At 48.5% G+C, this 24,796-nt stretch overlaps 1 protein-coding gene across 7 annotated transcripts in view; it reads left to right on the top strand.

Moving 5' to 3' along the window:
* Nucleotides 1–24,796, top strand: part of GOLGA2 (golgin A2) — a 48,260-nt gene that overhangs the window by 19,969 nt on the left and 3,495 nt on the right. For all 7 annotated transcript variants that reach the window (XM_087704606.1, XM_087704602.1, XM_087704604.1 and 4 more), the window contains 17 exons: nucleotides 617–679; nucleotides 848–941; nucleotides 2,429–2,535; nucleotides 4,784–4,842; nucleotides 5,896–6,037; nucleotides 6,760–6,852; nucleotides 6,980–7,087; nucleotides 7,492–7,582; nucleotides 9,620–9,963; nucleotides 13,653–13,766; nucleotides 15,360–15,584; nucleotides 18,113–18,212; nucleotides 18,304–18,389; nucleotides 21,545–21,698; nucleotides 21,809–21,876; nucleotides 23,445–23,547; nucleotides 24,464–24,570. In XM_087704606.1, coding sequence (XP_087560732.1) covers nucleotides 617–679; nucleotides 848–941; nucleotides 2,429–2,535; nucleotides 4,784–4,842; nucleotides 5,896–6,037; nucleotides 6,760–6,852; nucleotides 6,980–7,087; nucleotides 7,492–7,582; nucleotides 9,620–9,963; nucleotides 13,653–13,766; nucleotides 15,360–15,584; nucleotides 18,113–18,212; nucleotides 18,304–18,389; nucleotides 21,545–21,698; nucleotides 21,809–21,876; nucleotides 23,445–23,547; nucleotides 24,464–24,570 — 2,058 coding nt within the window. The remainder of the gene's footprint in view (nucleotides 1–616; nucleotides 680–847; nucleotides 942–2,428; nucleotides 2,536–4,783; nucleotides 4,843–5,895; nucleotides 6,038–6,759; nucleotides 6,853–6,979; nucleotides 7,088–7,491; nucleotides 7,583–9,619; nucleotides 9,964–13,652; nucleotides 13,767–15,359; nucleotides 15,585–18,112; nucleotides 18,213–18,303; nucleotides 18,390–21,544; nucleotides 21,699–21,808; nucleotides 21,877–23,444; nucleotides 23,548–24,463; nucleotides 24,571–24,796) is intronic.

The raw sequence follows: 24,796 nt of genomic DNA, 5'->3' as shown, positions 1-24,796 counted from the left end.
GGTTAGGACCTTTGTGGCTTCCGGTGTTTTCTGTGGGAAACAGATCCAAATGGCTCTTTGAGTGTTTAAGTTTGCCAACCCCTGTGCTAGTCGTTCCCGACTCTAGGGGGCGCTGCTCATCTCTGTTTCAAAGCCGAAGAGCCAGCACTGTCCGAAGATGTCTCTGTGGTCATGTGGCTGGCATGACTCAACGCCAAAGGCACACGGGACGCTGTTCCCTTCCCACCAAAGGTGGTCCCTATTTTCCTCCTTGCATTTTTTACCTGCTTTCGAACTGCTACGTTGGCCGAAGCTGGGACGAGTCACGGGAGCTCACTCCGTTACGTGGTGCTCGGGATTCGAACCGCCCAACTGCCAACCTTTCTGATCGACAAGCTCAGGAAAGACTGTAGAAAGCTTTTAAACGTCTGCGCCCAAGCGGTCCTAGCAATATGCGAATATAATAAAGCAGCGTTTTTCAACCATGGCAGTTTGAAGACGGGAGAACTTCAACTCCATCCGCCTCCAAACTGCCAAGGTTTGAAATGGAATTCATCCCGGTTGGCAAAGATTGGGAAACGGCACACTGAACTGACTTGCCGATCGGTTTGAGCGTAAACAATTCGTGTTCCCACAGGAGAAGAGGGGCTTCGAGCAGAGGTTCGCGAAGGAGCAAGCCACCCTGCGAGAACAATTACAGGTAGATGGAATACCCTTTGGTATCCGGCTCCCCCATCCCTCTCCTGGCGCCCTTCTCCAACTTTTAACAGGAGGAAGCGCCTGGTTTTGTGGGAAGCCGTGTTCTGTCGCCCGCTGGCTTCCCTCACTCCTCCTCAGCTCATCCCACCCTCCCGGGCTTCCTTTCAAGGTCCACATTCAGACCATTGGCATCCTGGTGTCGGAGAAGTCCGAATTACAGACGGCCCTCAGCCACACACAGCAAGCCGCCCGACAGAAAGCAGGTGGGTGCCCTTTAGAACAGTGGTCACCAACTGGCGAGAAAACTTTGCAAATTATTTGCATATACTAAATCAAGGGGTTCTCAAACTACGGCCCCTGGGAGGGATGCGGGCAATGAACGCTTGTGTTGCTGCAGAGAGTCATTTCATTTATTATATTTATATGCCGCCCTTTTCCCCCTGAAGGGGACTCAGGGCGGCTAACAAATCAAATCAGGGAAGGGGGGGGGGTACAGACAAAAAAATAAAAAATAAACGATACATAACAATACATAATTTAAAAACACACAACAGTCATACCATTCCAGACGGGGGCAACAGCTCTTTAGCCCCAGGCCTGTGGGAACAGCCAGGTTTTAACGGCTTTGCGGAAGGCCTGGAGGGTGGTGAGGGTTCGAATCTCCACGGGGAGTTCGTTTCAAAGGGTCGGAGCAGCCACGGAGAAGGCTCTCCTCCGGGTAGTCGCCAGTCGACACTGGCCGGCGGATGGAATTCAGAGGAGGCCTAATCTGTGGGATCTAATCTGTCTAGTGGAGGTGATTGGCAGCAGGAGTCTCCCCCTTCGGGGTCTTTTTGTGGGGGTCGGAGGGGGGCAGAAATTCCGACTTTGGGTCTGCTTCGGCCTCCTGGTGGGGGGCTTTGGGCGAAGGCTGGAGGGAAAAGCAGCTGGTGGGGAAGAGACGGAGGGCCTCGTTCCAGTGGGAATGCATCATGGCCTGGAACTGGCTGACCATCTCAGCCCGCTGAGCCTCCAGGTGCCGGTACCTGGCCTTGCACTCCCGCAGGTCTTCCTTCTGCTTGGAAAGCCTATGCTCCTAGTCCTCAGTGTGGTGCTTCTGCTGAGCCACCTTCTCAGCCAGATCCAATTTGAGCTAAGCTCTTTTGCCAAATCTTTCTCCTGGTGGCTGCTCAGCTCCAGCAACTTCTTCCTGTTGGGGCCCTAAGGAGCCTGTGTGGGCAGGCGAGGAGGGGCTGGGAGGGGAGAGGCAAGTAGAGGCTGGTATGGTGCCCCTTGACGTGAGTGACACCGAACTGGCCACGCCCACCGAGTCACATGACTACCTAGCCACGCCCATCCAGCCAGTCATTAGACAGATCATATTAGTGGTCCGCGGGATTTAAAAGTATGAATTTAGTGGTCCCTGAGGTCCCAAAGGTTGGGGATCCTGCTTTAGAGTGCTCCTCTCCGGGCCACCTTTCTTATTTAATCACCTGGAGGCATTGGAGACCTGGTAATCTTTTTTCCCACCGCCCGGGATCCCTTTGTGCCATCTTCAAAGAAATCCAGTTTGATAGGCTTCAATTTTAAACTCATCCCAGCTTCGTGCTTTTTTCCTTTTTGATCCTGGAGTTGGTTCGCACCAACTCGGGTCCACCCCTGCTTTTTTTTGGAGCAGCCCAAGCGCCCATGCATCCTGTTGGCCTGGTGGGGTTCAGGTGTGCTTGGATGCCGGGGGTCACTAATCTTGGTGTTTTTCTTTCTGGGACAGGGGAAGCTGAGGACCTGGCCGCCCGGCTGCAGTCATCCCGCCAAAGGCTCTCGGAAGTGGAATACACCCTCTCCTCCCTCTCTGTTCAGCAGAAGCAGACAGAGAAAGTAAGCATGGGGCATTTCCCCTCTTCTCTCCTTGTCTCCTCTGGCGCTGTGGCTTCCTTATTTTTGTGAAGTAAGGCCTAGTTCCCTGCCCCAAATGCTTGCAAAGCAAGTAGGAATAAGGTATTGTGGCCTGTTGGCTGCCGGCCTCTTAGACTTATATATTTAGACTTATATCCCGCTTCGCAGTGCTTTACAGCCCCTCTCTAAGCAGTTTACAGAATCAGCATATCGTCCACCAACAAGCTGGGTCCTCATTTGACCCACCTCGGAAGGAGGGAAGGCTGAGTCAGGCTTTGAGCCTGGTGAGATTCGATCTGCCAAACAGTTGGCAGCCGGGCAGTCAGCAGAGGTAGCCACGCTAACCACTTTGCCACTCTTCGATCATAGCAGGAAAATGTGTGGGAGTCAGGGTCAGTAATAAGGCAACCTGAGAGCTCTTGTGGGTGGGGGAGGGAGTGGAGCTGTTAGAGACAGACGGAGCTTGGGTCGTCTATCAGCCCCCCGATGGAGAGTCAACAGTCCCCAGGTCTGGAGGTGTCTGATGAGGAAGAGGAGGAACAACTGGGTCCAGTGCCTGGAACACGGAAGTGCAGAAGGCAGAGGAGAGGAGAACTGTGGAAATCTATGTGCTGGTCCTTGGGACGGAAGAGCCACCACTGCTAGCAAAGCCCCAGCCTAACTCTGGGGATCAAAGGCAGGGAGTGGAGATGAATAGATGTAGCAGATAACTATTCATCTCCCTGTCGGGCAGACTTGATAGCCTGTTGTGTGTGTGTGTGTGTGTGTGTGTGTGTGTGTGTGTGTGTGTGTGAATTTTTTTAAAAAGTTTTTATTTTTAAACAGACATAGACAAACAAAACATAGAACATAAAGCCATGTTATATTCTGTAATTCTATTTTTATATTTATAACATTCTCTAACATCTTTCATTTCCGTGTTTTTTTAATCTAACCACTTATAGACTAAATCCCATATCTTATAAAATTGTTGATCTTCCTGTTCTCTAATTTCAAAGGTCAATTTACTCATTTCGGCACATTCCCATTATTTTGTGAATAACTTCCTCCTGCGTTGGTATTTTCTCATTTTTCCAATTTTTAGCAAATACAATTCTAGCTGCTGTTAACTCGTTTACAATCAAAGAGAATTTTTACCTGGGCTGCTGGCACTCTTAATAAAGGAAACATTGATTTAAATACAGAGGGTTTCTCGTATTTGGGAGCTGGGTCAGAACATAAGGTCACCTCCACCGCACATGCGTGCGAGCACCTCCCACCAGCCAGCTGATTTCCGGGTCTGCTGTGCATGCGGGAGAAAGTGCGCACGGATGCGGGGGGGGGGGGAGGCTCAGGGAGACGTGTGGCATTCCCACCCACCCCGCTCCATTTCCGGTGTCGGGAGGCTTCAGGGCGGGCTTTCAGACCCCAGGGGAGGCCGTTTTTAGGAAAACCTAGGAAGGGGAAAAAACGGGACTTCCAGAAGTTTGGAAGTGCGAGCGTGTTTCCGGCCTCCGGGATTTTGCTTTGGCAAAAGTCAGTGGGCTAACTTGCTGTCCAATTCTGCCTGGTGCTTTATGAGACCGTGCTTTAAAAACATTCCATCCAATCGATTACCTTTTAGTTTTCCAAAGCAGTAAAGGGAATCGGAGCAGCCGACCAATCTGAATTATGTTACCTAATAACAGATGCTGGGGAACTGATATAGAATCCTTAATTTTGGCAGTTTTGTGCCCATCACAGGAGGCAGATACCGCAGGCTTTCTCCATTCCTTATTTGGCGACATTTTTAGTTTAGTTTAGTTTAGTTCTATTTGTCATTTATAGGCCGCCCTTTTCCCTGAGGGGACTCAGGGCGGCTTACAATTCGTGGGAAGGAGTGCAAGACAAAACATAAAATATGTGAATAAAATAAAATAAAACAGTAAAACACAACATTCATTCAGCATTCGGGTGGGGCGGATTAGGATCTTATCCCCAGGCCTGACGGGATAGCCAGATCTTAAGGGCTGTGCGGAAGGTCTGGACGGTGGTGAGGGTACGAATCTCCACGGGGAGATCGTTCCAAAGGGTCGGAGCTACTACTGAAAAGGCTCTCCTCCGCGTAGTTGCCAGTCGACACTGACTGGCGGATGGAATATTTCCCAGTCGGCACTGACTGGCGGATGGAATATTTCCCAGTGAAATATATCTCTTTTTAAAAAAAAATAATAAATGCCTGTTTTGTTGGGTTTCCCTTTTTTGCCCGCAGCACAACAAAGAGCTAGCAAAGGAACGAGATAACCTCAAACTGGAAATGTATAAGCAGAGGTAAGATTCATCAATTTTTATGCTTTAGCGTATTGATAGTAATGAAGGAGTGGTGCAGTGGCCAAAGGTGGAGCCTTCGCCTCACCATCAGGAGGCTGTGAGTTCAATCCTAGGTAAAGGCACATCTTTCTCTCTCTGGGCACACTGAGAATACCGTATTTTTTGGAGTATAAGACACTCCAAGTATAAGACGCCCCTAGCTTTTGGGGAGGAAAACAAGGGAAAAATATCTGCTTCTGCCTCCCAGCAATTTGCCTCCTTGCAACAAACAGCAAACAGTACAGACAATATACGCTGTTTGTAGTGTTACATTTCAGGCTGTACTTGTACAGGTGCTGTTAAAATTGATGTGGCTTTCTGGAAGTATATGTTATTCTCTGCTATTTAAAAGAAGATACAATAGCACTGGGCCTCTTCAGATCCAGCATTTATTTTAAAAAGCTTCTTCATTTTGTTAAGCTGACTAGAACAATGATAAAGCAGTCTTTAAAAAAATAAGTCTAATCATTTGAACATTCGATAGGCATTTATAGTTATTGACTTACCTCCTTGCAGCAAACAGCCTGATTAGCACAAGAAAAAAAAATCTGCCTCTGCTTTCCAGCAATTTGCCTGGTGGCGCAAACAGCAAGTTTCACTTTCAATTTCTCCCGATCATCAGCTGTTTCAGGCTGTAGGGATTGCTATAGCCTATTGCAGCCTCCGCAAGCCCCATTTTCCCCGTTTGCTGCTGCAAGGAGGTAAATTGCTGGGAGGCAGAGGCCAAAGGGTGGGGACCAGTGGGTGGGCGGGGCTACATTCAGTGGATAAGATGCACTTAAATTTCCACCCTCTTGGGGGGGGGGGAGATGCGTTTTATACTGCAAAAAATATGGTGTATTTGCTGAACAAAACTCTACATTGGTGACAGGAGGAGCATCCGGCCAGTAAACACTCTGTTCCATTCAGTTGCTTAGATTCCCCCTTCCCCCCCAAGGGATTATGGGGTCGTTAAAAGAAGATGCTGATTGATACCAATGAGGGAGATCTTCATTTTGCTCTCCCTCCCTTTAGTAAAACCAACGAAGAACTCAAGCAGCAGACTTCGGAGTTGTTGGAGAAACTGCGCAACCTGATCTCTGAAAACTCAGCCATGAAACTGGACGTGGAAGATTTGCACAAGAAACTGGAAATGGCAGAACTGGTGATTCAGCAGGTATCGGTGTTATTGGGACTGCAAGTAGCCTTTCCACCATTTGTCAGGATCTTTTGGGGATACTGAACTTTCTTCTCAGCTGTTGACTACCTGTAGTCTTTCCCCAGCCCCCATCCAAGAATGGTATGAAGTAGGCTATGCTTAGCCCCCCGACTCTCCCTAATTCACTGGTCTAACTAATACATCTGTCAGGGTTCCAAAGAGCATCCAAAAGTAAATCAGAGTCCGAGGCAAAGTATTGCTCAAAGTTCCAATTTATCAAGAGAGCCATGTTGGCACATCTGGGAAAACCCTAATCTGCACGCTTCCCAGTTTTCCCCACCCAATTGAAAGTTTAAGATCTTGCCCTCACACCCACAAGTCCATCCCATGGTCCAATATCCTACGGTCATGAAGACAGAGTCCACCCATCCAGTTCCAGTCAGGTGCAGAGGTGCAGGGACAAAGGATGACCTTGGCTTCCTAGATAGAATGTTGTTATGGCTACATAGCATCTAACTCCATACAATCCCCCCTCCCATTTTCCCACCATAGAAAATGCATAGTTGAACAATAGAAAGTGCGGCAGGCCAAAGATCCAAAAGAAAAGATGGTTGCAGGCCTGACAGCTTCACTCTGGACCTCAACCTTGACAATTCTCTCCTGGACAAGGAGAGAGAAGGAGATGGAACAAGAAGGACTCGGATAACTGTGTGGGTTTTTTTTTTTTACCCTTTTGCTAGTTTTCAAGCCAACCAGGGATCTCAGATACTACTGCACAGCAGCTGCAAGCTGCACTGGAGGAAAGAGCCAACTTAGAAAGCCAAATTGCCCAGGTAAGTTGGATGTCCAGAGGGGATGCCTTCAGAAGAAGGCTGGGGATTTGGCCTTGATGTCAGTTGTCCTCAAGAATCTGATTCGAACCACCCGACTTTCTCTCTTTCCTTCTTCCCCGCTGAGCAGCTGTCAGAATCTTTGCAGAAACTGCAGGCTGAACGGGAGCAATACGTCCTGCGGCTGAAGGAGGAAGGGAACATCTGGCAGCAACGAGTCGAGCTCCTCTCGGAACAGGTAAGCCTATACCTGTGGCTCAGTGGCTAAGACGCTGAGCTTGTCGATCAGAAGGTCGGCGGTTCAAACCCCAAGGACTGCGAAACGGAGCCTCCTCTTGTTACTTGTCCCAGCTTCTGCCAACCGAGCAGTTTGAAAGCAGGTCAAAAATGCAAGTAGAAAAATTGGAGCCACCTTTGGTGGGAAGGAAACAGCGTTCTGTGCGCCTTCAAGCGTTGAGTCATGCCGGCCACATGACCACGGAGACGTCTTCGGACAGCGCTGGCTCTTCGGCTTTGAAACGGAGATGAGCACCGTCCCCTAGAGTTGGGAACGACTGGCACCTAGGTGCGAGGGGAGCCTTTACCTTGCCTTAATGTTTTGGAGGTTGCCCTTCAAATTGGTACAACTGGGTTTCCCCACAGGTCCGAACTCTGATGGGAGAGAAAGAACTCAGCGAGACTCGCATCGGGGAGCTGGAGACCAACCTGTCGGAGCTACTCAGCAGTCAGTCAGGTAAATGCCAGCATTTGCAACCGCCAAAGTGCCTCCTTCCGGTCACCTGATTCACCCCATCCGTCTTCCAAATTGGAGCGTAGTGACTCAGTGACTTAATGCTGGAGATTGTCTTCGTTCCAGCGGCTTAAGTCCAGGCCTGAGTGAGTTCCCATCATTCACCTCTCAGCTCCTGCCCAGCTAGCAGTTGGGAAGCCTATTTGGTGCAAGAAGATAAATAGGTACCACTTCAGTGGGGAGAGAAGCTGAGGCTTCATGCAGATGGTTAGCATCCTCCTGGCGCTGGACCTTCCCAATTGTAAGGCCCATTTGCAAGGTGGCTTTGGCAGAAGGAGAGGGCCTAAGAGGACCCTGCAAGAAAGCCGTTCGCTTTTTTCTTTCTGGTGCAGAACTACCATATTTTCCAGAGTATAAGACACACCAGAGTATAAGACGCACCAGAGTATAAGACGCACCAGAGTATAAGACGCACCAAGACGGCCCTCTGGAACGAGCTCCCCGTGGAGATCCTGTTAAAGCACCCAGCCCCGTCTTAATTGTAACTGTTGTGGATTTTAAAATTGTTGTATTGTCTTATTTATTCCCTCCCCTGTTTATTGTGAGCCGCCTGGAGTCCTTCGGGAGTGGGCGGCATACAAAACCAATAAACCCAAACCCAACCCAAGATTTTGAAGGGGCAAATTTTTTAAAAAGGTTTTTGCACTTTGCAGACCTTCCAAAAATGGGCCGCTTTGTTTTTTAAAAAAGGGCATGCAAAGCCTTTAGGAGACTTGTAGAGTGCTCCTGGGATCTGGGGAGGGGGCAAAATGAGCAAAAAAAGGGGGGGGGCATTTTTCGCGAAAATGGGCTGTTTTTTGTCAAAAAAAAAAGAGGCCATGCATAGCCTTTAAGAGGCTTATAGAGTGCTCCTGCTTGGGGGGGGGAATGGCTTGTTTTTCGCTCATTTGTGCCCTCCCCAGCCCCCAAGAGCACCCTATAAGCCTTCTGAAGGCTCTGCACAGCCATATTGGTGAAGGGGTGGGGTTTCAAGAGGCAAAAAATGCTGTATTCAGTGTATAAGACACACCCAGACTTTCAGCCTCTTTTTTGAGGGGAAAAGGTGCGTCTTATACTCTGAAAAATACGGCAGTTCGCCACCCTCTGGCACACCTTGGAAAAGGCACGAGTGTGAACCAAACAGATAGGGTTAGTCTTAGGCAGGCGAACTACTACTCTGTGTTATAACGCATCCCTCCTACGTCCACAGCTCGGTGGAAAGATCCCTCAGCTGCAGCATTATCAATGCTTGCTCCAAGATGGTGGACAGAGACAGAGGGTGGGAAGGTCTGGAGGTCAATCATGTTTCCATCTAGACTTGCCATTAGAGTCAGCTTGATCCAAGGACATCATTGTGGCCCACCAAGAGGCCATCCACAATCTCGTATGGTGATTATTCTGGGACGTTGGAAGTAGAGAGAAGATGCTCCTGGGGAAAAAATAAGCAATGAGGTTAACCCCGAAGGAGGAACCTGTTGTGGCCTGCCAGCGACCAGCAGATTCGGACAGTGGGGTGGTTGGGGAGGAACCTGGGCCAGTCCTGGAGTCTGGGGAAGGCTCGGATGAAGGCTCTGTGTCGGAGGCAGAGAGGGCGTCAGAGCCGTCTGACAGTTATCAGCTGCCTTCAGAGTCAGACACCAGTGAGGCAGAAGAACAGCTGGAGCCTGTTCCCAGTGTGTTCATGCGCAAAATTGCCAGACGAAGGGAACAGCTAAGGAACAGGGGTCGACTTGGCAGTAAGGCAGTTTGTAGGAGACAATTAGTTCGCTTCATTGGTTCGTGACTCTCCGAGACACCTGGCCAAGTTCTGCAGAGATTGACCTGGCAGCTCTCCAAGCCAGATAAGGTCTGTGACCGTAAATCCTCCCTTGAAAGACTTTGCTGGCAGTGAATGAGCAGAATTCACAGACAATGAATAAAAGGTTTTTTTTTTTGTTTCGTGCCTTTTGGGAGGCCTCAGTCAGAACAGACATCCGTAAATAAGCCTCCTTTCTTCCACAGCGGTGAAGGCCCAGGAATCCGTCCCTGCTGCTCCGGTGCCCTCGCCCACGGAAGTGCATCTTCAAGAGGAGCTGGCTCGTCTGGAGAAGGAGAAGGAGGAGCTGCTGGGCCGATGGCAGATCCAGGTGCGAGACAATGGGCAGCTGAGCCAGCTAAACCAAGAGCAGGAGGAGCGGCTCCAAGAGCTGGAGAAGGCCCTGCAGCGCTACAGCGAGGAGGATGTGGACAAGCAGCAGATCTTGGAGAATATGCAGAGCGACAAAGCGACCATCAGCCGGGCCTTGACCCAGAACCGGGAGCTGAAGGAGCAGCTGGCGGAGCTGCAGAACGGATTTGTCAAACTGGTATGTTTCTTCCCCCCACCCCCACCCCCAATCCAAGGCCGATGCATAATCCTCGGGTTATGACCGTAATGGAGCCTTATGCCCGAACTCCAGAAAGCAGAGGCGGGGGTAGTTTTTATCCTTCCAAATTTAAATCCATCTCTGTCTCTCTCTCTCTGTCTCTCTCTCTCTCTCTCTCTCTCTCTCTCTCTCACACACACACACACATCTATTCATCTCTATAATCTATCTACTATCATTATCTATCTATCTATCTATCTATCTATCTATCTATCTATCTATCTATCTATCTATCTATCATCTATCTGTCTTGTCTATCATCCATATCATCTATCTATCATATCTATCTCTATAATCTATCTATCATATCTATCTTTATACACACACAGTTTTCTTCATTTTACATCAGTTTCACCTTTGCAACAACTCTATACCAGTTTATATCCACAGTTTTTTTTTACATTTATATATACTATTCTGTATACATTATATAGTTATCATTCTAGATCACTTTTAATTTTTTGTAACATATATACTATTATATATACCGTATTTTCACGACCAAAAGCCGCACCGGATTTTAAGCCACAGTATCAATTAACGTTAATTTTTCAAACTTTTTCCATATATAAAGCGCACCGGGTTATAAGCCGCACGTTTCCCGATGCTTCTGGACATCTGTTGCAGTCACGAGGAGCGGAGAAGAGTGCGAAGGTTCTTGGCGCTCCAGGAAGCCGTGAAAGCAGCTGGGAGAGGCGCACGGCTTGGTTTATCCTCCCTGGACGTCACAGCAGCAGCCCCAAGTGCACTGATCTCTGTGTTTTTCGCATCGGGGCATGCTGCAAGAGAGAGTGAGTGAAGACCTTTCCGGATTGCTGGTGGTGGAGGTGCGGGCCCGTCGGCCTGTGCTCAGCAAAAAAAGTCCGGGGGAGTCCTTTGCGCTGGCTGGAAAAGGTCTTCACTCTTCACTCATTCCCTCTTGCAGCACACCCCGATGCGAAAAACACTGAGATCGGTGAGTTTGGGGCTGCTACTGCGACATCCAGGGAGGATAAACCAAACCGCGCGCCTCTTCCGCTTCCCGGAGCGCCAAGAACCTTCGCGCTCTTCTCCACACTCTCCTCGGCTCCTCACGACTGCAATAGACATCCAGAAGCGGGAGGGGCTATCGAGCTGGAAATCCAATCCCCATTAGCCCCAAAGCCGCTTCTGGACATCTATTGCAATCCCGAGGAGAACGCGGAGAAGAGCGCGAAGGTTAGGGTTACTGGGCAACGTGGGGGTGGGGGAGGCTGGAGCAGTTTCGTTCTGAATGGAGGGAGAGGAAAAAAGTTGGGATTCTCCCTGCTGCAGCCTTTAAATGGCAGAGAGAAGCCGAACTCTTTCCCCTCCATTCACAGAGAAGCTGCGGCTCCCTTTATGCCCCTCTGGCTGGCCCCCTCCCTCCCGGGGGGGGGGTCCAAGTACCTGAAAGGGGCATGCAGGCTGCTATAGCTCCACTGAGAAGACATTTCTGAGAAGAGAAAGGGCTCTGGTCAGGCTGCACCCAAGCTGATGGAGTGCTCGCAACCGCCCGCCTATCGCCAGGGAGACAGCCAGTGCAGGTGAGCCGCGCAATTGCTCCGATCGCAAGGGCGCTTCACCAGCTCGGGTGCAGCCAGACCAGAGAACTTTCGGTGGTGCACCGATTCCAGCAGCTGCGTTTTTCCTTGAAATTTGCTGTCCCGGCAACCCAAAGTGGACATTCTCCCAGCGGCGTCTCAGACACTCCCACCCTTAACCAGGACGAAGTGAGGATTGCTGGGCGCAGTTTGGTGCCTCCCGGCTAAGGAGGGAGGGAGAGACCCAAGGGACGTGTGCGTGCCTGCTCGCGGTCATTCGCTTGCGAGTTTCAAGTTTGAGTGTAAAATCGGGAGGGAGAGATTTTCGATCTTTTTCCATATATAAAGCTCACCGGGTTATAAGCCGCACTGCCAGTTTTGGATCAAATTTTAGGATTTTCAGTGCGGCTTATAGTTGTGAAAATACGGTAATAATTTTTCTTCATCTTTCATCATATTTACACTTATTTCTAATTTCTAATTCCTTAACTGTCTGTCATTATTAGTTTTCTAACCTTTGCATCTACCGTGTTTCCCTGAAAATATGACATGTCCTGAAAATAAGGCCTTGCCAAAAATATAAGCCCCCCCCAAAAATAAGCCCCCTGGACAACCCCCCCCTTCCGGCCAGGCCAGAGCACTGCTCACCAACCTAGTGGTATCCCGAAGGTGCCTAGCCACGGGAACGGGGGGGGGGGGCAAAGGCGCTTGTGTTGCTTGGCGCCTTCGGGATACCGCTAGGTTGGTGAGTGGTGCTGTGCCCAGCTGGAGAGGGGGGTTGCCGGGTGGCAGCTCTCTTGTGAACGAGCTCCCAAAGAGCCAGGCACAACTTCAGGGCCGAATGGCTGTGTTGCGCTGTCACAGCAGCCATAAAGCGACCACGCTCATGAGCAGCCACCCAGCAAACCCCCTTTCCATCCGGGCACAGCACCATTCACTGACCTAGAGGTATCGTCAAGCCGCATGAGCACCTGTTCGCTGCTGCCTACCTCCCGCGACTTGTCGCCTTCAAAATGCCAGTAAATGGCGCTCTGTACAGCTGGAGAGAGGGGTTGCGCCAGCGGCTGTTCTGCTCACGTGCCTCATGATGCCCTGGCCCAGCTGTCCCCGCAGAGCCAGGGCACCTCCGCTGCCACTGCCATATCCCAGCATTTTCCAAACCGAGTCTTCCAGCAGTGGCCGCTCTGGGCGTACGCTCTATGGTTGTGGCAGAGCGACAGCGTCCCTGAGGCTGTGCTCGGCTCTTTGGGACCCCGCTCACAAGAGAGCAGCCCCCTGGTGCCCCCAAAGCAATAACCCCTCCCCTGATAATAAGATCCTGTCTTATTTTCGGGAAACACAGTATTATTATCAAGCCAATTGTACCATCCATCCCGAATTAAAAAGTATTCTGTTTCTCCTTTGTCTTTCATTTCCATTGTCGACCTATCCATCTCAGCTCAGTCTAATATGTTCTCTTTCACCATTTCCTCAGAGGGCATATTTCCATTTTCCCAATTTTGAGACCTATACAATTCTGGCTGCCGTTATTGCACCATCTCTACTTTATAGAGAGGAAGCCTGAAAGATTCTTGCTTAGGTGTGTTGTTTGCCTCTTTAATGTTCTTTCTTCCCCCCCCCCCCCAAAAAAAATATCCCTCGAGATAGCCCCTAAACATCTCTCATCAGTTTGATTTGGGTACTTGGCTTAACAACAGTTCGTTTAATGACCGTTCAAAGTTACGACCGCACTGAAAAACCCGACTTACGACCATTTTTCATACAACGACTATTGTAGCATCCCCATGGTCACGTGATGCTTGGCAACTGGCTCATGTTTATGACCACTTCAGTGTCTTAAGAGTCACATGGTCTCCTTTGGCGACCTCCTGACGAAGTCCGTGGGGGAAGCCCGATTCACATAACGACTGTGTGACTCGTTTTCACAATTGCAGCAATTCGCTTGACCAAGGCGGCAAGGAAACAAGGCAAAAACCCCTTAACACATTTCTCACTTGGCAACCTTAAATTTTGGGCTCAAATTGTGGTCGTAAGTCGAGGCCCACCTGGATGTTCCTTGAACCACCATCATCATCTCTTCCCTTTCAGACCAACGAGAACATGGAGCTCACAAATGCCTTGCAGTCCGAACAGCACGTGAAGAAGCAGCTGGCCAAGAAATTGGGAGAACTTCAAGAGAAGCTGGTGGACTTCAAGGAGAAGGCAAGGTTCTTTGAGCTTATGGGTCCTGAGTCCAGACGGGCTTTTATCCTGGGAGCAGAACCTATTTTGCACAGGTGGCTCTTGATCTGGGGTGTTAGGTTGCGTAGGGCAGGTGCCCAGCACAAGAATTTGGAATTTCTTGACTCCAAACCCAGCTCCTTACACTCAAGGCCATTGCTTTCACTGTTGGTTGATTGTCACTGCAATCTTCCATCTTGACTAGGGTGTTGTGGTCCGCCAGTGGCTAGCAGAGTCAGACAGTGAAGAGGTTGGGGAGGAGCATGGGCCAGTCCTGGAGGCTGGAGAAGGCTCGGAGGAGGGGTCTGCATTGGAGACAGAGACAGGGCCGAGGCCGTCTGGCGGTTCTCAGCTGCCTTCAGAGCTAGGCAGCAGTGAAGCAGAGGAACAGCTGGAGCCTGTTCCCAGTGTGCGCATGGGCAGAGCTGCCAGAAGAAAGGCAACAACGAAAAGGAGGGGGGATGAGGGAAAAGAAGAAAGGGTAGAATAGAGAAAATAAGGGTGAGGAATTCAGAGTAGGAGAGAGTGTAAGAAAGAGGAGAAGGGAGGAGGAGAGGGGGAAAAGAAAGAAGGAAGGAGAAGAGGAAAGAAGAAGGTAGAGAAGGGAGGTTGAGAAGATGGAAGGAGTAAGGTTGTTGCAAAATAAGATATGAGGCATGGGGTGGCAAGAAAGTGACCCAAACTATATTGTGTGTGTGTGTGTGTGAAAATGAGTATAGAGCTAACGATGAATAGATAAATGTTAAATAGCAATTATAAGAATGTATATCTATGAATGAATTTGAAAGGGGAAAAAAAAGGAACAACTCAGAAATCAGAGTCGACTTGGGAGTAGAGTCACAGGTGGAAGGTGAATGGCCCCTCCCATAGGAAATAAAAGAGGAGCGAAAGGGGAGGGGGCTTTTGCAGGAAACAATTAGTTCATTCGGTCGTTAGATTTGTTTCAGGAGTGTGAAGATCTGTCCCTGAATCTCAGGGACTCTGTGCCCAAGTCTTTCCTTACACAGCACCTCAATTGGAAAATATTACATGGCCGCTTTCCAAGGCAGATAAGGTCTGTGGTCATAAATACTCCTTTGAAAGACTCTATGCCAGGACTTGGCTGAACGTGAATGAAAGGAATTCACATTCATTTAACAAAAGGGGTTTTGTCGGGACCAGGACTCTGCCTCGTGATTTTTGGGGAAGCCTAGCTCAGAACACAGGGTTCCTCAGTGTTGACCCCTTTAAAATAGGTGGACTTCAACTCCCAGAATTCCATGACGGCTGGGAAACTGCGAGTTGAGGCCTATCTATCTTAAAGTTGCCAACGTTGAGCCACTCTGGTCTAGATTTTGGGGAAAGCAAAATTGATCTTCTTCAACGTGAAATCATGGCTGAGATGCCCTCAAACTAGGGAGAACTGGTTTTGGGGATGGGAGAGAGAATATTGGGAAGGCAATACGTCACCCTTGATCGGGTTTAAGCTAGTGATGCCGTCAGGAGAGCTTCGCCTTCTATACAGAGTTACGGGGGATGCTGGGAAGGGACGTTGTGGGGTGAGATCTTTGCTCACTGGGTCTCGTTCCATCCAAGGTGTCTCTGAAGACCCACGAAGCTCAGGACTTCCAGGACCAGAGGGATCAGTATTTGGCCCACCTCCAGCAATACATCGCTGCCTACCAGCAGCTGACGGTCGAGAAGGAGGAGCTGCACAAAAAGTACCTCCTGCAGACCCAGCTCATGGACCGCTTGCAGCACGAGGAGGTCCAAGGCAAGGTGAACGCCGAGATGCACTTCAAAGAGCTTCAGAAAGCGAAGGTGAGCCCTGCAGGGTTTGGCCTCTGGATTCTCTTTTGGGAAAGCCAACAGGTAGACATCTTCCAGAAAACAGCCAAGCTGAGAAAGCATCAAGGACCCCACTCCTCTTCCTTCTTCCTTCTTCTCTTTCTCCTCCTCCTCTTCCTCCTCTTTCTTCTTCTTCCTCCTCCCCCCCAAACCCCACTCCCTTCTAGCACTGATGAGGTTTCCTAGTTGGGTCCTGAAACATCTTCCAGAAAACAGCCAAGCTCAGAAAGCATCAAGGACCCCACACTCCTCCTCCTCTTTCCTTCTTCTCTTTCTCCTCCTCCTCCTCTTCCTCCTCTTTCCTCTTCTTCCTCCCCCCCCCCAAACCCCACTCCCTTCTAGCACTAATGATGTTTCCTAGTTGGGTCATGAAATGTCTTCCAGAAAACAGCCAATCTCAGGAAAGCATCAAGGACCCCACTCCTCTTTCCTTCTTCTCTTTCTCCTCCTCCTCTTCCTCCCCACAAACCCCAGTCCCTTCTTGTACTGATGATGTTCCCTAGTTGGGTAATGAAATGTCTGCAAGAAAACCACCAAGCTCAGAGAGCACCAAGAACCCCACAGTCTTCATCATTCTCTTCCTCCTCCTCCTCTTCTTTCTCCTCCTCCTCCCCTCTTCCTCTTTCTCCACCACCACCTCCTCTTTCTCCTTCCTCCTCACAGCAAACCCCAGTCCCTTCTAGTACTGATGATGTTCCTTAGTTGGGTCATGAAACATTTGCAAGAAAACCACCCAGCTCAGAGAGCACCAAGGACCCCATGCTAAGATCTAAGCTTGAGAGCATCTGCACCATCCAGATTCTCTATCAAGCGGGAGTTGATGGTTGCAAAGGGTTGATGTGCCTTCAGGTGGCTCTCTCCATCTTTTCTTCCACACATGGATATTATCTGGCCGTTGTTGACCATCATATCGTATAGGAAATCAAGCATGGAGGGGACAAACCTGAGGAAGGGCTGCTAGGTTGAAAAAAAACTGTCAACATCCAACTTGAGTATCCAAATAAAAATCCAGGATCATTTCATTTCTGAAAAGTGTACTGTTTATTGAATACATAGCGTAGGAATGGTGAGATAAAACTAACTCTGAATTTCGAAGGCACCAGTAACAAGTATTAATGAATTTCCCATGTCTAAAAAAAGTTTTTTTTCCTTATGGAAACCATCTGCCTTCTTCTGCACACCTGTTGATCTGACCTTGAAAAGTTTCCAGACTCTCCCAAGCTCCCGTGGAATGCAGATGTTTCATTTCTCCAAATTGACCCATTGTAGTCAACATTCCCCACCCCTTTACTGTTGTGGCCTGCCGGCAGAGAGTCAGACAGTGAGGAGGTTGGGGAGGAACATGGGCTAGTCCTGGGGGGCTGAAGGAAGCTCAGACGAGGGCAGAGAGGGAGCTAGACAGCAGAGAGGCAGAGGAACAGCTGGAGACTGTTCCCAGTGTGCGCATGCGCAGAACTGCCAGAAGATAAGAACAACTAAGAAAGCAGGGTCGACTTGGGAGTAAAGCCACACCTTGGAGGTGATTGGCCCTCCCATAGGAAACAAAAGAGCAAGCGGGGAGGGGGGCTTTTGCAGGAAGCAATTCGTTCATTTTGGTCTGGAAAGTTCTATTTGTGATTATAAGAGCCTCTATGTCAAGTTTTGCTATGCCCTATGTTTGGAAACTAGTTATCTGGCAGCGCTCCAAATGAGATAAGGTGCGTGTGGATAAACATTCCTCTGAAAGACTGTTTGCCAAGCCTTGCAGACTGTGAATGAAAGAAATTCACAGTCGGGTAAATAAAGTTTTGTTGGGACCAAAACTGTTGCTTTCTAAGGAAGCCTGGCTCATAACACTTACTCTAATGAGAGGTTGAAACGAAGAGGCACTTAGCTGTCCATGTTCCCCTTGACACCGGCTTTTGTGAAAAATTAGGGATTTCTAGGTATCTTTCACAAACGCTGCAGGAGTACCGTATTTTTTGGAGTATAAGACGCACCAAGGTTTTGAAGAGGTAAATTAAAAAAAGTGTTTGCACTCTGCAAAACTCCCAAACCGGCCCATTTTTTGCAAAAATGGGCTCATTCCCCCCCCCCCCAAAGGCATGAATAGCCTTTAGGGGGTTTGCAGAGTGCTCCTGGGGGTGTCCCCCCCAAAACGAGCAGAAAATGGGCCCCTTTGTTGTCAAAAAAATTGCATGCATAGCCTTTAGGAGGCTTAGAGAGTACTCCTGGGGGCTGGGGTGGGGGCAAAATTGAGCAAAAGGCCTGCTTTTCACTCATTTCTGTCCTCCCCAGCCCCCAGGAGCACTCTCAAAGCATCCTAAAGGCTGTGCATGGCCATTTTGGTGAAGGGGCGGGGTTTCAGGAAGCCAAAAATGCTGTATTCAGTGTATTAGACACACCCAGATTTTCAGCCTCTTTTTTGAGGGGAAAAAGGTGCTTCACATACTCTGAAAAATATGGTAATTTGTAACCTCCTGATGTCAAGTTGTTGGAAAAAACCTTCCCTGTCCCAACAGAAAACCCTGGAATCCTTTTCTAAGGAGAACAAGGAGCTCCAGGCCCAGGTCACCCAACTCATGGCCGAATTGGACGAGAGGATGCTGCCCAGGGCCCAAGGTGAGTAGGATTCGGGATGGGATGAAGCACCAGGCCGGGCAGATGTCCAGCTAGAGGTGATCCCTACCATCCTTCCCTTGCGGCTTTTCAGGGGATGGAGTGGAAGCGGCCAAGTTTGTGGACTCGAGGACTTCTCAGCTCAGCATCCCCGAGGACTTTGAGAGCAAAGAAGAAATGGTGAGTGAGCCCCTCCGTTCTCCTCCCTTGCCGTTCTCCTCCTCACTCCGATCCCCTGAATTGCGACCGCAAAGGGCAGTGCAACGGTCACGAGGGCCACTGCGAGTCTCACAAGGGAAGCCAGATTCACTGACCCACCGGGTGGCGGCTGCTGAGATTTGCTTAACATCGGTGGCAAGAAAGGTGGTAAAACGGGGCCCAGAAATTCTAGGCTCAATTATGGTTGTTAGGTCCATAGTTAGATAACTACCTGTATCAGAAGGGGACGCGGTGGCTCAGTGGCTAAGACGCTGAGCTTGTCGATCAGAAAGGTCGGCAGTTTGGCGGTTCAAATCCCTAGCGCCACGTAATGGAGTGAGCTCCCGTGACTTGTCCTAGCTTCTGCCAACCTAGCAGTTCGAAAGCACATTAAAAAATGCAAGTAGAAAAATAGGAACCACCTTTGGTGGGAAAGGAACAGCGTTCCATGCGCCTTCGGCATTTAGTCATGCCAGCCATATGATCATGACGACATCATCAGACAGCGCTGGCTCTTCGGCTTTGAAACAGAGATGAGCACCGCCCCCTAGAGTCGGGAACGACTAGCACATATGTGCGAGGGGAATCTTTACCTTTTCCTGTATCAGAATTGGTTAAAACAGAGAAGTTGCTGACGTACAATCTTGCTTTTTAATCAGGGAGCTGCAGGTCCCAGCATTCTGTTTGAGATTGTTTCTTGTCTTGGTTGGTTTGATGACTCTGGCCTAAAAGGCAGGACATAGAGCAACATTCTTTGATTTTGGGAGTGTGTCCCCAGATCTAATGGAGCAGGCTGAAAGTCCCTGCTAGGATTGAACGCTCTTGATATATACCACATTTCTTACGAGAAAAGGATATTTTAATGGCAAATAACATCCAAAATTAAATCAGAGTCCAAGGCAAAGTATTGCTCAAAGTTTCAATTTATTAAGAGAGCCATGTTGGCACATCTGGGAAAACCCGAATCTGAAAGCTTCCCAATTTTCCCCACCCAGTTGAAAGTTCAAGATCTTGCCCCCACACCCACAAGTCCATCACATGGTCTAATCTCCCACTGCCACGCTGGCAGTTCCGCCCATCCAGTTCCGGTCAGGTGCAGAGACAAAGGATGACCTTGGCTTCCTAGAAAGAATGTTGTTCTGGCTATATAGCATCTAACTGTACAATTCCACCCTCCCAATTCCCCACTAATGAAACAGCATAGTAGAATAGAACCTTAGTGTGGCAGGCCAAAGGAACTGCCTGCAGGCCTCACACAAACTTCATAATAGCAGTCTTCCAATATTTGAGGGGCTGCCCCAAAGAAGACGGAGGGGTCCGCTTATTTTCCAAAGCAGCAGAAGGGCAGGACAAGAAACAGTGGGTGGAAACTAATCAAGGAGAGAAGCAACCTGGAATTAAGGAGAAACTTCCTAACAGGGAGGACAATGAACCAGTGGAATATTTTGCCTCCAGAAGTTGTAGGTGCTGCTTCACCACTGGAGGCCGTTTTCGCCCTCCCCAAGCTTCAAGAAAGCCTACTGAAAAACGGACCTACTGGAAGTTCGGAAAAGGGTCGTTTCCAGCTTCCGGAGGCCCTAGGGAGGCTCTTTTCGCTCTCCCCAGGCTTCAGGAGGGCAGGGGGGGTGGGTCGTGCACGCATGCACAGGGGGGATTGAACTATGGGTGTGGGCGCGCGCGTGCTATTGCACACATGCACGCTTTTGGCACCTGAGCCAAAAAAGGTTAGCCATCCCTGGTATAGTGATTCCCTCTTGAGCAGAGGGTTGGACTAGAAGACTTCCAAGGTCCCTTCCAGCTCTATTCTGATTGATTGATTCATCCGGGGCTTTTTCCCAAGCTGTCGTAACCGATCCGCAAAACGAACGGTCATAAGCCTAGGGCAGGGGTCAACAAACTGCAGCTCTGGAGCCGCATGTGGCTCTTTCCTCCCTCTGCTGCGGCTCCGTCACTGGTTGGCGCCACAATTTTGAGAGGAGGGGGAGAAGCACAGTGCGCCAGGAGAAGACTCTATGGCGAGGGGAGGGTTTTCCAGTTGTTTCCACAATTGATAGGGCTTTCGGTTAGGACAGGTAGAGGAAAAAGGACGCCGCGCTAGGAGGCGACTCTATGGTGGGGAAACTGAACTTCCGGTCAGCTCCAGAATTGAACAGGAGGCTTCCGGTTAGGACCTTTGTGGCTCCTGGTGTTTTCTTTTTCTGTGGGAAATGGGTCCAAATGGCTCTTTGGGTGTTTTAAGTTTGCAGACTCCTGGCCTAGGGGAGCTGGGAGGAAGCGTGGTCCTAAATCCCAGGTGCAGAGTTTGAAAGTTAGCCACCCTACCCCGCTCAAACTGGCCAGCCTTCCTTCCCTAGGTGGCTTTCTTATTTTTTTTTTTAAACAAAACAACACATACGAAACAAAGCAAGAGTAGAAAAAAACAAAAAACTTTCCTCCATTTCCTCAAGCATGTCGTTTGGTTATAAGTTTTTGTGCATCAATTCTTAAATTTAGGATTAACATCACTGGTTTACAATAAACATAACTGGATATTTTGCTGTCATTGAGCATTACGTGTTCAAATTACCATTAATATTCTTTCATTTGTAACAATCTTTATTTCTTTGAATTCATAATTATCAAATAACAATGAGTCTTTAAAGTATTATAGTATCACCTATCTCTAAGGAGAAAAAGCGGAGATTAGAACAAAGAATTCCCATTAATTTATAATATACATTCATATTTTCAATTGACCATAATGTCACCAATCATCCCATTATTAATTATTAATCCATATAATGGTTAAGTATTTCAATTCATATATATATATCAATTGTTCATTACATCATCATTGATCCGTTTAATATACAAAGATCTTTCTAATATAAAATGATCACTACATACAATTATATCAAAGTGTTTAGATCATCCCACTCTTATACATTGAGATCATTATTGTCCTTTATCTATCATGTGAATAGTGCTATATATCATAACAAGGAAAAAAAACTATTACTACATAGGTAAACAGTTTCATTCCCAGGTTTTTTAATCTAACCATTGGTAAAACAAGTCCCAATGGTATTGCTCGTCCTCTCGTTCCCTAATTTCAAATGTAAGCTTACTCATTTCGGCACATTCCATTATTTTCCTAGGTGGCTTTCTTGACCTCTGCCGTGTCCCAAGCGGAGGGCGAGCGCGAAGAGCTCGGACGCCAGTTGACGGAAAAGAAAAGGCAGTGCCGGGAGCTGTTGCAGCAGATCGCCAGCCTCAAGAAGGAGCAGCAGCTGCAGCTCACGTCCACCGGAGGTAAGAGAGACCAACCCTGGGGAGGGAGACCCCCTCCCCTGCCTCCTTGTGTTTCGGCAAGGACCCTGTGCTCTTGGGACTCTCTTCACCCGGGCCTCTCGCCATTCCAGGCTCCGATGCCGATTCAGTTCCAGGAGAGGTTCATGAAGCCTTGAAAAGTGCCATGGAGAAGCTGCAGGTGAGCCTTTTTTGGGGGGGGGGGACACACTCCCGGTGTCGACATTACGATAACTCTGGGCTCTGGGATGCTCTCTTGAGCTGGGAGGTTTTCTCGCAAACATTTTATGACCCAACTAGCTAACGGCATCAATGCTAGAAGGGAGCATTTTTAGCACTGACGCTGTTACCTAGTTGGCGAATGAAATGTTTTCAAGAAAACAACGAAGCTCAGAGATCACAAAGGACCCCATAGTTGTTCTCCTCCTCCTCCTCCTCCTCCTCCTGATGAAGACTTACTTTGGCAATGAAGAAGCTTAAAGATGTGCATGGTTCTTTCCATCTTCAGCTCTTGAGATCTTCATCTCTCTTCTCTAGATAATTCTTCTCCTCCAATTCCTTCTCCTTCCTTCTTCAATATAACTCTTTCTTCTTCTTCTTCTTCTTCTTCTTCTTTCTTCTTCTTCTTCTTCTTCTTCTTCTTCTTCTTCTTCTTCTTCTTCTTCTCCTCCTCCTCCTCCTCCTCCTCCTCCTCCTCCTCCTTCTCCTCCTCCTCCTCCTCCTCCTCAATGCCCACTCCCTTTTAGCACTGATAATGTTACCTGGTTTGAGTAATAAAACATCTGCAAGATCAGAGAACACTAAAGACCCCACAGATCACAACAATCTCCTCCTCCTTTTCCTATATATTCCATTCCTTCCTAGTACTGATGGTGTTACCTATTTGGGTCATGAGACGTCTGTAAAAAAACCGCCAAGCTCAAAAGGTGCCAAGAACCCCACGGTTCGACCCTGAGCTACAAATATTCTTTCCCATTAACGTTAACTGAATTATCTTCGCCCAGGATAAATTCCAAGGAAGCTCCACCTGCTTCAATTTTAAATAACCGCAACCCAGTCATTGTAAGGTAACCTGTTACCTTTTAGGAGGCTTCAGGGCTCTGCTTGAAGGCCCATTTTGAAAATCTCTGGCCCGCTTCTCACTGGAAGAGACAAAAGCCGTTTCCGTTTCTTGATTGATCTCTTCCTGGAAAGAAGTTCAAGAGACACTTCCAAAGAACAACTTCCTAAACTAGCAAATGTTTGTGTGAAGATGCTTTGGGAATACTGTATTTTTCGCAGTATAAGACGCACCAAGGTTTTGAAGAGACAAATTAAAAAAAAAACAACGTTTTTGCACTGTAGACCTCCCCAAAACGGCCCGTTTTTTGTGAAAATGCCCACCCCTTTTTTTTAAAAAGGGCATGAATAGCCTTAGGAGGCTTGTAGAGTGCTGGGGTGGGGGGCAAAATTGAGCAAAAAACAGCCTGTTTTTTGCTCATTTCTGCCCTCGCCAGCCCCCATGAGCACTCTGGGAGCCTCCTAAAGGCTATGTACTGACGTTTTTGCAAAGGGGGGCGGAGTTTTGGGAAGCCAAAAATGCTGTATTCAGTGTATAACACACACCCAGATTTTCAGCCTCTTTTCTGAGGGGATATGATATGTTTTTATACTCCAAAACATACGATAATCCTAGTCGGGTGAATTGTGGCTGTCTTCCCCTCCTCCTTTTGCCCACACAATCTCCTTTGTCTGCTTCCACCTTGTTAGCTCCGATTCACAGACCTGATGCGTGAGAAGGCGGCGCTGAAAGAGCGCGTGGAGGAACTGGAGCACCACTGTATCCAGCTGTCCGGGGAAACAGACACCATAGGTAACATGGGCACATCAGTCTTGATAAATCTAGCATTATCATTTTGCTTAAATATTGGGCCATATGTAACAAAATGAAACTCAGTGGTGGAAAAAAGGAAGGTTCCACATTTAGGCAAGGAAAACCAAATGCACAGGTGTAGTATAGGTGGTACCTTGCTCAATAGCAGTAACTGTGAGAGGGATCTTGGAGTCCTAAAAACAACCAGTTAAATAGGAGCCAGCTGTGCGCAGCAGCTGCCAAAAAAGCCAACACAGTTCTAGGCTGCATTAATAGAGGGAGAGAATCAAGATCACATGAAGGGTTGATACCACTTTATAAGCCCTTGGTAAGGCCACACTGGGAATACTGCATTCAGTTTTGGTCGCCGTGATGTAAAAAAAAGATGTGGAGACTCTAGAAAGAGTGCAGAGAAGAGCAACAAAATGGATTAGGGGACTGGAGCCTAAAACTTAAGTAGAACGGTCGAAGAAATTTGGGTATGGCTGGTTTAATGCAGTGTTCCAATATTCGAGGGACTGCCACAAAGAAAAGGGTGGTCAACCTATTCTCCAGAGCACCTAAATGCAGGACAGGAAGCAATGGATGGAAACTAATCAAGGAGAGAACCAACCTAGAACTAAGGAGAAATAATCAGTGGAATGGCTTGGCTCCAGGAGTTGTGGGTACTCCCATCACCAGAGGTTTTCAAGAAGAGACTGGACAGCCATTTGTCTGAAATGGTCTAGGGCTTCCTGCTTGAGCAGGGGGTTGGACTATAAGACCTCCAAGGTCCCTTCCAACTATGTTATTCAGAATTTTTTTTTTAATTTTTTTTTGCTACCAGTGGGTCATTTCTCAATTGTGGGGTTACAGTGCCATCTAGTGGACGTCGGTATATTTTATTCCATCCTGCTCGTCTCTCCTCACTCTGCAGGCGAATACATTGCCCTGTACCAGAGTCAACGAGCGATTCTCAAACAGCGCCACCGGGAGAAAGAAGATTACATCAACCGGCTGGCTCAAGACAAGGAGGACATGAAGGTCAGGCCAAAATTCGCTTTCCGGGGCCGTTCCAACCAGGATTGGGCCCTGAACTGCCTCCGTCTCTCTTTTCGCGACCGTCGGTCCTTATTTAAAGCATGGTGTCTCATTTCGAGGCTACACACAGCAACCCGAGGAGGGCTCTTGGTCTTTGTTTTGAAGCACTGTCCTGCTAGGGCAGAAGTTAGCTCCTTTTGAGTGGTGTGTGTGTGTCTGTGTTTTGTTG

This window comes from Thamnophis sirtalis, unplaced genomic scaffold (genome assembly GCF_051295495.1).
Source record: "Thamnophis sirtalis isolate CommonGarterSnake01/CBP01778 unplaced genomic scaffold, rThaSir2_p1.2 scaffold_2, whole genome shotgun sequence".
Taxonomy (NCBI): Eukaryota; Metazoa; Chordata; class Lepidosauria; order Squamata; family Natricidae; genus Thamnophis; species Thamnophis sirtalis.
Note: the sequence above shows the minus strand (reverse complement) of the source record. Positions and strands in the feature narration are given on the sequence as shown.